Source organism: Scomber japonicus, chromosome 3 (assembly GCF_027409825.1).
Source record: "Scomber japonicus isolate fScoJap1 chromosome 3, fScoJap1.pri, whole genome shotgun sequence".
In the NCBI taxonomy this organism is placed as follows: domain Eukaryota; kingdom Metazoa; phylum Chordata; class Actinopteri; order Scombriformes; family Scombridae; genus Scomber; species Scomber japonicus.
In genome coordinates, this window is record NC_070580.1 from 11,199,143 (window position 1) to 11,211,612 (window position 12,470).

The window sequence follows — 12,470 nt, forward strand, 5'->3', positions numbered from 1 at the left end:
TTACATATACATTACATGTTGGAAGTGAAACACTGGCTGTCAGGACAAAAATAGGAGACTGCCATTATACAAGAAGTAAGGTGTACTAATCACATATTAACAATAGGATCACTTTCAGCGTTCAAACAATCATGACCAAAAGTGGGAAGTGATTGGAAACTTGGGTTTGAAAGGTCTACATCCCCCATCTTATTATCAAGATAGAGAAGTGCATTTTAAAACAGGACAATGATCTTTTGTTGCCCTATTTTCATTGACTCACCCCCGCAAACTTTCCCACTCTTTCCAGTCTTGGTTTATCCCATTCTGAACCCTCCTGCCCCTCCCCTGACACAGCGCCTCAATAAAACCCGTTCCAAAGTTGCCATCAAGAGAAGCGCACGGCTGTATCACTTCAGAGTACAGTGCACAGCAGCAGATGAGTTAATAGAGGATAGTGTATTTTCCTCCCTCGGGTATAGGGGGGCTGTTTATAAAAGAATCGCACCCCTAGGCTAATCTTTCGACTAGTTAGAGCCGCGCGTAAAATTTTGGATAAAATGGTGACAAGCGCTTTGGCGACTTTAACGATCCTCCTGGCGTGGAGTTACTGCGTGTTGGCCACTCAGGTCGCCTTTTCCAACTTCTCCATAGACAACGAGGTGCGCTCCAGCTTCATCCAGCGGCGGCTCCGGAGCCAGGAGCGCAGAGAGATGCAGCGGGAAATCCTCTCCATCCTGGGGCTGCCACATCGTCCGCGGCCGCATTTCCACACAAAACAAAACTCTGCCCCGATGTTCATGTTGGACTTGTACAATACGATCTCTACAGACCCAGAGCCGCCCGGATATTCTTACTACAAACCCCTATTACCAACCCAGGCCTCTCCTATGGTGACCCCACAGGACAGTCGCTTCTTAGATGACGCAGATATGGTGATGAGCTTTGTCAATCTCGGTAAGTTTCCGATCTGACTTTTTTAAGCCTTTACTCAATAAAGAAAAACAAACCTAAAAGTTAATGGGATAAAAGGTTAAGTGCTAAGATAAAAGATGTATAATGTGTCTGATGTTTATTTCTTATCTGCTGCCATGGCGTCACTGACAACCTCTTGACTTTTCTACATGGATGTAGAGCACAAGGATAATTACACTGTCTTCATAAAAATTATTACTTTTCTTCTTGTTTTTGTTAATAGTTTTTTTTTTTGCAAGTAATACAATAACTTAATCTATTAATCTTGGTCAGAGATCATATGATTCAATTAATTTTCAGTGCTTTCCATTTTGTTGGCCAGTTCTCAGTTCCAGCATTAGTGAAGTGTGTGTGTGTGTCTTGTGAAAGCCAGGGTGTCTCTGACTTTGTGGCTTTTGGGTCACTTTCTTCACTAGAAATCAAGCATTATGCATTCCGAGCTGTAAATGTTATGACAACATGCCTGTATCCGATTTCCCCAGAATCCCTTCAAAGCTCTGGGGGAGAGGCTTTAGTATGGCTTTGTTTCGCATGACTAGGAATTGAATGGGCATTTCTAAACCCCCTGGGGAGTGAGAGAGAAGTTGACTGAGACCAGGATACAAACTGCATCTAAACACATGTTATTGCTGCAGTAATCTCTATTAGTGCAGGTGCACGTGTGTGTGTGTTTGCAGAATACTCCTGGATCTATATGTGCCTGGTTATGTTTGTTTGAGGGGTGTGAATCACGGGGGGTCACAGGTGGGAGTCAGGGCTTACTTGGACATTGAATTTATAAAAGGCAAATCCTGCCTTTGTTTCCCTTGGAGATCCTACGGCAGCTCTGATATCACTATGGTGAAACAGTAGACGGCACGGTGCCTGTGGCTCTTATCCGGATGTGGGGTTCCATCCAAAAGCAATCCTTATCTTCTTTACGCCCCTCTCCTGCCTCAAGGCTCGGAGGAGGGTTATAGGTCAGTTGTGAAAGGATGAAGTTTGTTCATCTGAGAAATATCGCCTTTAACCTTCCAGTCTGTTTGTTTGTGCGCCATTGAGGTTGAACTTAAGCCTGCAAATGAAGAGCCATTCAGAGTTTTTTCAATCAGCTCATAAATGTGTAGTTAATACAAAACATTTGGAGAAACATTTGGTTTAAAAAAAACAATCTGAAAGTGCATAACATAACATTTTATGTCCTCAGTCATGAACTTTTAACTGACAGTCTTTAGCTAATGAGATCTGGAAACATGGTCTCTGGAAACTCCATAGCAGATTTATGTGGTTCCACATCTGAAGATTTTGATTATAAAGAGGAAGGAGGAAAAAAGACACAATGAATGTGTATTATTTCTCTCTTGAGCCCAGAGTGGCCTCCTGTGCTGATGATTGTCAGAGTTTTTCACTCAAGCTCCCACATTGTGACTCTAGCTTGGTGGTCCCTGGATGATCGCTTCAAGACCCAACTGGATTATGGTATTTCCCTTTCAAAGACCACAGCTTCCAGTGTGAGGGAGAGCTGCTGTAGAGCTCCCAGTGCACCCAGGTATATCCTGCAGGTAGACCACACTCAGAAAAAGGTCCTATTATTTTATATAAATTAGCCACATTTACTCAATATACTTTAAGTGAAAACAGTTCTGTTAGAAGGTCAGCTTTCTGAAAAGTACTTTTCATTAGTTTGACATTATTGGAGAGCTTGTCTCATTATACAGCCCCCCCCCCCCCCCCCCCCACACACACACACTATACTTTATCACGTGCTCATACATGTAATGCGGCTGCATATGTTTACTTGTGTTGGAATGCCAAACCGCACGCCATACTCCAGAATCACCAGCAGGAAGCATTCGTCTCATTGTCATGCAACATTACACAAGGCAGCTGCTGTTGGACTGCGCATTTTTTTTCTTTTGTGCATTTGTTAATAAACAAATAGATTCCATGTAGTGCCGAGGCCTACACTTTTAACGGCCACTTAGCTGTTCTGCAGCTCTCGGCTCTGCTAACCCTCACGTTGGACCTGCTTGTTTACTGCGGCTGTAGTCTTTGCCTGGAGACGTGTACACATGCGTTCAGTATGGCCTTCTCTGCATTGACCAAACACACACCTGTGCAGCATGGGAAAAGGCTTAATGACACTGGCTTTCATTAAGAAAGAAAGAGCACACAACGCTCTCTCAACAGTTGGAGGAAGACTTTGTCGCTGAAGAACAGAGGGAGTATTGTGTTTTTGAGAATTTGTCCCACTAAGCTGATCTGTAGGTAGCATAAGGAGATCATACTAAGAATTTCTTTTGCCGCACCAGAAAATCTCATTAACGTTCTTATTATTTATACATCTGTGTGCAAAATAATTGCTTTCTTTTCCCTCAGTAGCTCAAGCAGTAATTACTGGGTGACATCCACTGATATGATACTTTTACCTCATTTCTGTCTTATACACTTTATTGACAAACTCTGCATGAGGCTTATAGCTCACTTTATCACCAAGACACAGTGCTACATACTACAGCAGATTTATGCATAGGTGTAATATTTGTTAAGCCAAAGCATTTTTGGTCATTCTAATAATCTGCAAGAAAACAGCTTAGGGTGTGAACAACATTGTCAAACCTGTCAACACATGCAGACATTCAGTGGTGTGAAGGGACAGAAAACATTAACTTGAGGAATAGACTTACTAACTTTAATCAGCTGAAAACGCCTAAATAAAAAGACCTGAATAGACTCATGCACAGACATTAATATTACTTGAAGCAATAATTATTTTTCACATAAGTCATATCCCATCAGTTTTGTGACTTGTTTTTGTACAGACATTGTGATTCATCTTAAAACCACCCACACTGATTTGTAAAAAAAAATCCCCACTTACTATAAAATTGTAATAGGTTAATGATAGCTCCGTGGCTGTGTGGCCCTGCGGTGTCAGGAGCAATGTGAAGTGTTGAAATGCCTCCCAGAGGGAAGTTTGCATATCTGAGGTCTGATCTCTGCAGCTAATGGTCCCTAACGTAAACACACCGAGTCCTTACAAGCAATTATTGCTTTCATAAAAACACCCCTCGTTCCCTTCCAGCATTTAATTGCGGTCAAACAAATGACTCGCAGGGTTCAGAATGCACTGCTCTTAACGATGAGCGGGCTGTGTGTGTTTTTGTGTCGTTAGAATTGTTTTTAGAAGACTGAGTCAGTTTAGTGCTATGAAATAAATGTTGTGCTTCGAGTCTTGGGGTCGTGCGTGTGTGTTTGTCTGTGTGCTGAAACAATAGTGGACCATCCGTAGGAACACACAGTGATGTCATGATGATGTCATGGTGTATGTCAGTGGGCAGGATGTGTTTAAGGTGGCTAATCGCTGCTCTGCTCTGCGCACCTTCACCAGAAACCTTCACTGCTCTTTCCAAGGACAAACACATTGACTAATGCTGTAAAAACACGACACTGGAAAGCTTCAGGAAGCTTTGGGGTCTTTCTGACCACCGTTCTCTTGGAAAGTCTGAGTTTTAGAGAGCTTCAGCTGCCTTAGGACTGGGTGGAAACCCCACAGTGCCACCAGCTACTGCTGATTTACATTATCCTCTACAATAAGAATTAAATGACTGGACAGTGGGTCATGGCAAAATGATCAGGGATGTGTGGGTGGTACAAAGTCTGGTACTTAAGACACACATGTATGTGTGAGGCTCTCTGCACTTTATGTGAGTGTGTTTATAAAAGCACACTGGCTGCTGCGGTTTTCCGGGCAGTGCCTTACCAGGCCTTTTCTTGTGGTCAGCACATGTGTGCAATTTAAACAGGGAGCCAAACTGAGCCCTGGGTGTGTTTTTTCTCCCCCATATTGGCATGTATGGCGGACTTGACTTAAGTGATGTTTAGATCAATCACTTGACTGATGGAAGCAGGATTTTTCCTATTTCTGACACAGTGCTTCCGAGATGTGGGCAGAGGGACACACATCAGAGGATTGTTTGAATCAGCAACAGTTTTGACAGACTGGTTTACCATCTCACAGTGGTTTGCCTTCTCCTCATAATGTACAAACGTTCATTTTGAGCGTTAGAAGCACTATTTTACAGTGTATATGTCAGTAGAGTAGAAAACAATTAACCTTTAATCATGGTAGGATCATACTTGTTCAGATTATAAATGAAGCACTTCAGGAAAGGATATAAAAGCCTTCATGAACTGTTGATTGACATCTTGTAACTTCAATCATTGTACTAGTAAAACAAACACCAGTTCTTCTAGTTTGATGCACACTTATCCTCTGTTTGTCTCTTCCCGACAGTTGATCAGGATCAAAACCTTCTGTACCAGCACACCAAAAAGGAATTCAGATTCGACCTTTCCCGTATTCCAGAGGGAGAGGCCATCACAGCAGCAGAGTTCAGGATTTACAAGGTTTTCATTCAGGAACACTATGAGAATGAGACATTCAGAGTCAGCATTTACCAGGTCCTGCAGGAACCTCCAAACAGGTCAGTATCAAAGTTTAGAAGAATTTTATAGTTTGGTTTTTGCCTCCGATTTACTTGTTCTTGTACCACAAAAATGTAATTGGTGTCACAGCAATGAGGTGCCATACAGCAGCCATGTGATGCTCCAGAAACAGCATCTGAATTACTGAGGATAATTCACTGACTATACTGTCAACAGTTTTCAACAAGAAAACTATTGTAGTAACATTCTGTTCTACAGAGGATGAATCCTACTGATCCCCAGAATCTGACACAGACATGAGGTTTTTTATTGGTTGACATTTTTATTTGTAGTGAATGGATTGCCATCACTCTTCACACAGACATTTATGTGCACCTCAAGAAGGTCCCTCAACTTTCCAGCTAGTGCCATCATTAGGTCAAATTCGAAATGTATGACAATTGTCCTGTAAAAGTAATGACACTCCTTTCAGCCTCAGCTTTACTTTGTGCTAATTAGCAAATGTTAGCATGCACATTAAACACCAGCATGTTAGCATTGATAGCATGATGACATAAACAGTTCAACGCTTTAACTAAAGTAGCTACAGCTTCACATAGTTGCCGATGCAGCTGGTGACGCTTAAATTGTTTGATAGTGTGAGTACTGCCAATGAATTTTCATTCATCTACATCTTAATGGGGTGGTGCCAGAAATCTCAACAGTCTGAGCGGACATTACAAAAACAATCTGAATTGATAACTCTGGAGCAGTCTGAGTAAGCTAGCCCTTTAAAGGCTCTATTAAACAACCTACTGTACCAAGTCTTCACACTGACTTCATGTTTCATTGCTACAGATGATTATCCTCTTATGTTAGTGACACAGTGCAAGTAGTGTGGTTGAGTTTAAACAAACAGCTCCTGCTACTGTGTTTTTCTGTGAAAATGGGTTGTTAGCTTCGTGCACACAGATCTGTCTGCTTTGGCTGCATTGCTCCACATTCCCTGCTGGTTATTTCTGCTGATGTTAGTGTCAGCACTGAAGCTGTTTACACAGACATTAGTGTCAATTACAGACACAGAGAGGTTCTCTCCAGAGCCAGTTCACTCTCACACAGTCAGAACAGGACTCCCCAGGAGACCAGCATTTATAACATGAAACTCCCACCACAAATAACACCTTCAACCCTCAAGACGTCAGTGCACTCCTTTTCTCTCACACAGGTGGTTATGCCTTCAAGTTTCTGTCTGTCTGATTGTCTGTAGCTCTGTTTTGTCTGTCAGTCTGCCAGGGTCTGCCTTGTTACTTTAACAATGTTTTCTTGTTTCACGCCACATTTGAAACAGCATGACAGATATTCTGACTGAAGGATAATTACACTTTGTTCAAACCCCTCCTGATAAATCAAGTTCCACCACCTACATTACAAAGTCTCTAAATGTAATTTACCTGCTTGCTGCAGCCTGCAGGGTGGGGTTGGGGGTGGGGGGTCATTTGCCGGCAGTAAATTTGAAGTACTTCATCGGTGACAGCAGGGCTGACGACAGTGTTAAGATCAACACCATTGTCATTCACAGACACAAATAAAGCCCACTCCTCAAAGACGAGCAGGCGGCAGAACAAAAGACAGACGTCTCTGCCTGAGGGTCTGAAACTCAATGTATAAACACAACTATTGTCTGTGAAATCTACCCTCAAGACCACTCATATCAGTGTATGGTTTTTCTCCTGCAATGTTAAGAAAGTGCTCCTTTGATAATTTTTCAGGGTGTTACCTGTTAAAGGGGATTTACAGGTTGCTACATATTTATATTGCTACATAAATTGATTGATTATTTTGCAATACATTAGTCCTTCCTGCTAAATTAGATTTTATTACAAAGTCTATTTTTCTGTTCTGCAAATTCATTTAGTCTGTATTTACTGTGGAGTCAGAAAAACCTTGTTGGCACGTTTCAGTTGTGTTGGCTCAGAACTCCAACGTTTTGGTCGACTCACAGCTTTGATTTTTATATCCACATCTGATGAACAGTGTAGAGATTATAGCCCTTTTTTATACACAGTCTGCCAATTTTAGGGGACTGAATATTTTGACAAGTTAATAAAAGGTTATCATGTTTATATTTGGTTTCCCTTGCAGTCAGTGACTGACTTAAGTCTATAACCCATGGACATCAGCAGACAATTAGTATTTTCCCTGGTGATGCTGTAGCTGTACTTGTACTGCAGCCATAATTATTTCTTGCTTATTTTCAGGGCTTTTTGCCTTCAGCATGGTCTTCAGCCAATGAAACACATTTTCAGTTGGACTGAGGTCAGCTGTCTGGCTTAGCTCATCTTTTTCTGCCCCATGTCCCTTTCAGCACTCCTACATCTACAACATTCCAGCATTTGGTCATAATATTTCTTGGTTGCCTTTATGTATTGTTTTTCTGTTGCTTTGTCCTATAGTGGATGAATATGTACAAAAGTCCTACACTGTTCACTCAATATGGATGTATGGACAAAAATAAACTGTAGGTATTACAGGACCACACATGTAGTTTTTCACTTTTTACCCTATTAAATACTCATTTTGTATAATTTACATGACAGCCAACCATTTTCCTAAACATAGCATTCGCTTTTACATTGTTTCCCCACCATCCAGGCTGCCATTTGTTTCCATTAATTGTCACTAGAAATTAGATCACTTTAGCAGAAACATGAGAAAGAAATATGTAATCCATCACATCAGACATTTCATCACTGTTGTGTTTCTGTTATTGTTGTGTGGCAACGCAATTGCAAACAGGAACGCTTGAAAGTTTTCTTTCTTCATCCTCTGTGATGTTGTATCCAAAAAAATTATTTTGCATCCTGAGATTTCAGTCAGTGCAAAAACAGGCGTCTTATTAAGAGAGTATCAACCTTGACTTAATTATGTAATTACGTATAATTCTTCCCTCAGTGAAGTGGAGCTGCTCCTGCTGGACCAGCGAGAAATTTGGGCTGCAGAGGAGGGCTGGCTGGTTTTTGACCTTACTGCCACTAGTAACCTCTGGGTGGTGAACCCTGAGCAGAACCTTGGATTGCACCTGGTCTTGGAGGACAGTCACGGTCAGTCACTGCCATACATGAAAGAGCAACAACAGTTGAAAGACTGCAGCTTTTGTGTAGCATAGTGATTTAATGTTCCAAAGACCATCATCACATATTGAGTAAATCTTTGTAGTGGGTGCTCACAGAGTTCAAGTCATGAATGTGGTTGTTGTGGTCATATTAAGATTAAACAATTTATTGTTAAGTGGGACTCTCCTAAGTTCACCCTCCTGATCCGTGTCTCCCCCTGTAGGCCAGAGGAGGAGCACCCAGCTGGTGGGGCTGCTGACAGGCAGCGGACCCCAGGACAGGCAGCCCTTCATGGTTGCCTTCTTCAAAGCCAATGAGGTGCGCTTCCGCAGCATCCGCTCTGCCCACGGTCATAAGGGGCGGCAATCTAACCGCTCCAAACCCCAGAGGACTGTACATGATGCACTAAAGGCAGTGGAGGCTGCAACAGGTGTCTGACCCTTTCAGATATCATCACTATAGACATTACTCATGGCCTATAATGACTCTGACTCACTGGTATTTTATACTCTTTATATACTATTTATACTATTTTATACTCACTAACTTAATATTTGCATGTTTTCAATTTCAGATAATCTGGGCATATCCAAAGAGGGATGTAAAAAGCATGAGCTGTATGTCAGTTTCAGGGATTTGGGATGGCAGGTATAATACAGAACCATCATTCTTATTTCATTGTATTTCATTTCACTCCAAGATCAAAAAGTGACATTTGACTGAACCTTCATCTGTGGTTTTACTCTGATCAGGATTGGATCATAGCACCAGAGGGTTATGCAGCATACTACTGTGAGGGGGAGTGTGCTTTTCCTCTCAACTCCTACATGAATGCCACCAATCATGCTATTGTGCAAACTCTGGTAAGTCCCGAACAGTCCCTGATGACAAGCCCTTTTACCGCAGACTCCATATCTCTATGACAGCTGATTTATGCTTCTTCTAACTGTAGGTGCACTTTATCAACCCAGAGACTGTGCCCAAGCCTTGCTGTGCCCCCACACAGCTCCATGGCATCTCTGTGCTCTACTTTGACGACAGCTCCAACGTCATCCTCAAGAAGTACCGCAATATGGTGGTCAGAGCCTGTGGCTGTCACTGACTGCTCGACCCCCCTCCACTGGGTTCTGCAAATCCAGAGGGACACTTAAGAGAGGAGGAAGCACAGGAACCAGAGACAAGAGATGATTGACTGCCTGTCACAGAATAAGCTTTAATCTGGGGATTGTATTTATGACCAACAGCTGAACGGCCCTTGCAGTATTAACCACTACCACAAACCATTAGATAAAGTGGTCACAGAGAAAGGTTGAGCAAAGAATTTTCTTTTCCTTTCAGTGTGAGTGGGAGAGGTGCACTAAAATTACCCAGAGCAGTGTGAAGTTGCTTCACAGACAAAACATTTAAGAAAGTAAAAAGTTACTCATATTTATCCCTACTGGCAGAGATCATATAACACAAACTGTACCTGCATTTGAATTTTATTGAAAATATTGCCTGGGTGGAAATGTGCATTTGATAACGGATCTCACAGCTCATAAAACTTTGGATCTCCATCTTCCTGTTATACCGCTGCATCGTCTTTTGGAACAGCTGGATGACCTTGTGTCCTGATAAGGAAAAAAATCTATGTTCTCTCAAACTTAACTGGTGTTGAACTGGTGTTCAGCAGGCCAGTTGGAGCAGATCAGGTGTAAGACATCTGGCAGTGTGTCTGTGTGCTGCTGATGTAGAGGAGCTGGGTGAAGAATGACAGCCGAGACTGTTAATTACAGTGTGTGGGATTGAAAGGCCTGGCTACTCCTGGTGCAAACGTATATATCACTGGGCTGGTGAAAGGCATACAGTCTGCAAGATGTCAGTGATTGATCTTCACGAGACGGATGTCAGGTTTTGCACCATCACCCCCACTGCAGCTGACTTCTGGCATCAGACCAGAGCCACAGGAGGGCAAAGAGAGGCTGTAATTTTATTTTGTCAGATTAAAGGAGTCAAATAAATCGAGACTATCAAAGAAGATGTAGGTGTGATGTTTTTACCTCATTTGACCTCAGTTATGTTCCTTACAGTGGCATTCAAAACACTTTGAGACCATACGTTTCCTCTTGACCTTCTCACCGCAAAAGAAAATTAAATTTGAACATGTACAATTCCAAGATGTTGGACTTGTATTTCTCTATGTCCTGAAGAAGGCTGAGTGATGTAATCGAAAGCCCCAGAACGGCTACTAAATGGTAATTTTTGTCAATTAGTAAATTGAATTAGTGATTTTTGTAAAGCTTTGAAAAAACTTGCAGGGAAATATTACACAACATTTTTTATTTATCAGAAAGCAAACTGTTTCACAAGTTAAAGACCTGATCTGTTTGTGCTCTGACTGCGACATCAGAGTGAGTCTCTGTGGTCCACATTTCAGTTTTTGTCACATTCAGCTGATTGTGCATTTAGAGTACTTAGAACAACACAAGCATCTCCACTCTTATTATTGGGGCAGACATTTAAAAGTGGCATCAGTACAAAAAGCAAAACTGCTATAACTTTATCAACCAAGCTGACATTCACCAAGAAGCAAAAAGCTTCCAGCATATATTACAACACCGCCCAAACACAGATCATTATCTTAAATAGAAAATTAGAGGTAGAAGATTTAGAGCACTAAATCTTGCTGATACAATCAGAAAGAGAGTTGATTGTCAATGTGAAGATTCACTCAAACTGAAGAATATATTATCAGAATGAATTTGGAATGAAATCTATTGTGTTTATGAAAAACTCTTACATAATATTAAGAGATATGAACTTTAAATCATACCATCAGCAGTGAAAGACCTGAGGGAGAAGCTTTCTTTGCTCTTCAATGAACGTGGGCTGATTTAGTCAGAACTGCTAGCAATAATATGAACACTCACTTTAAACTCAACCAATATTCTCTGAACCTATACAGGAAATATCTCAAGTTCATTGTCACTGGAGCAGTTCCAGGCTGTCTCTCTGTGGCACCAAAGATTTAAACGATGGCTCCCTGCAGTTTCTCACCAAACTGCACTGAATAGCTTTTCAACCTGTGAATTCTGTCACAACCTGATTGTGCTAAAGCTTACTAAAAATGTCATGTTTAACTCAGAATCAAGTCACATAGACAGTATGTGATCCCTGACTTACCTTGATAAATACAGTGCTAATAAAAGACTAACTCTAGGGATCCTGAGATCTTTCATCTTTAGCTGTTATTCTTTAGATACACATTCAAAAGACAATCAAGCACTGAAAAAGAAGAGGTAGAGAAACAATAAATAAAGGCTGACTAGCAGAGTTTAAAACAGACTGACTCGCTCCCCTCTTTATGACATGCAATTAGTGCCTGGACCTCGCAGTTCAGGGGCTGAATAGTGTCTCCTCCGGACTGCCTCTGCCTCCTTCTTTTGCCCCCCAGCTGGCCTCTTTGGCCCTGTGGAAACCTGGATTTGTGATGCCTTTAGGGATCCACACGCTCCCTCTGACTTCATGGGTGAGGTTTCAGGCTCTGGGGTGGCTGATGGGGCTGAGACAGGGGTGAGAGCTAGGCAGACGTCCCCCACACTCAGCTGGCGGCACTGCAGGCCACACAGACGGGCAGTCCTCTGAGGGCTGCAGGATGACCAGCCCTGCCCACGCACAAAGAATGGATACTCTACATAGACATCCACCAATTCCTGGAGGATGAGAAGACATACCAACAGAATTATTAGAGAGAAATGCAGCTTGTACATTTGCCCACTAGGGGGTGTAATTCCAGTTTTACTTGTACTGAGTTATAGTGAGAAAAGTCTTCAATGATTTCAGACCCTGTTTGAAGCCACCCACATACCCAAGATATAGACAGAGTTAGGGTTGAACTGCAGTCTGGATATTCATCAGCTTATTTTGTACATTTAATACATACTCTTGTCTAAATTAGTGATTAACATCAGTAATTATTTTAAATTTTTAAATGTATTTGTGTTAAATTCATTTGAA

At 41.8% G+C, this 12,470-nt stretch overlaps 1 protein-coding gene across 1 annotated transcript; it reads left to right on the plus strand.

Moving 5' to 3' along the window:
* Nucleotides 1-539: 539 nt before the first annotated feature.
* Nucleotides 540-9,576, plus strand: LOC128355041 (bone morphogenetic protein 7-like). The gene is made up of 7 exons (XM_053315197.1): nucleotides 540-936; nucleotides 5,231-5,420; nucleotides 8,314-8,472; nucleotides 8,708-8,904; nucleotides 9,049-9,122; nucleotides 9,227-9,337; nucleotides 9,427-9,576. The coding sequence occupies exons 1-7, from the start codon at nucleotides 540-542 to the stop codon at nucleotides 9,574-9,576; spliced, it is 1,278 nt and encodes a 425-aa protein (XP_053171172.1).
* The last annotated feature ends 2,894 nt before the right edge of the window (nucleotides 9,577-12,470 follow it).

Bases quoted from the DNA above. Each gene is read 5' to 3' on its own strand.
- LOC128355041 (XM_053315197.1), top strand. From the start codon at position 540: ATGGTGACAAGCGCTTTGGCGACTTTAACGATCCTCCTGGCGTGGAGT. The intron at 9,123-9,226 runs GTATAATACAGA...TACTCTGATCAG, and splicing joins TCAGGGATTTGGGATGGCAG to GATTGGATCATAGCACCAGA. The intron at 9,338-9,426 runs GTAAGTCCCGAA...TTCTAACTGTAG, and splicing joins ATGCTATTGTGCAAACTCTG to GTGCACTTTATCAACCCAGA.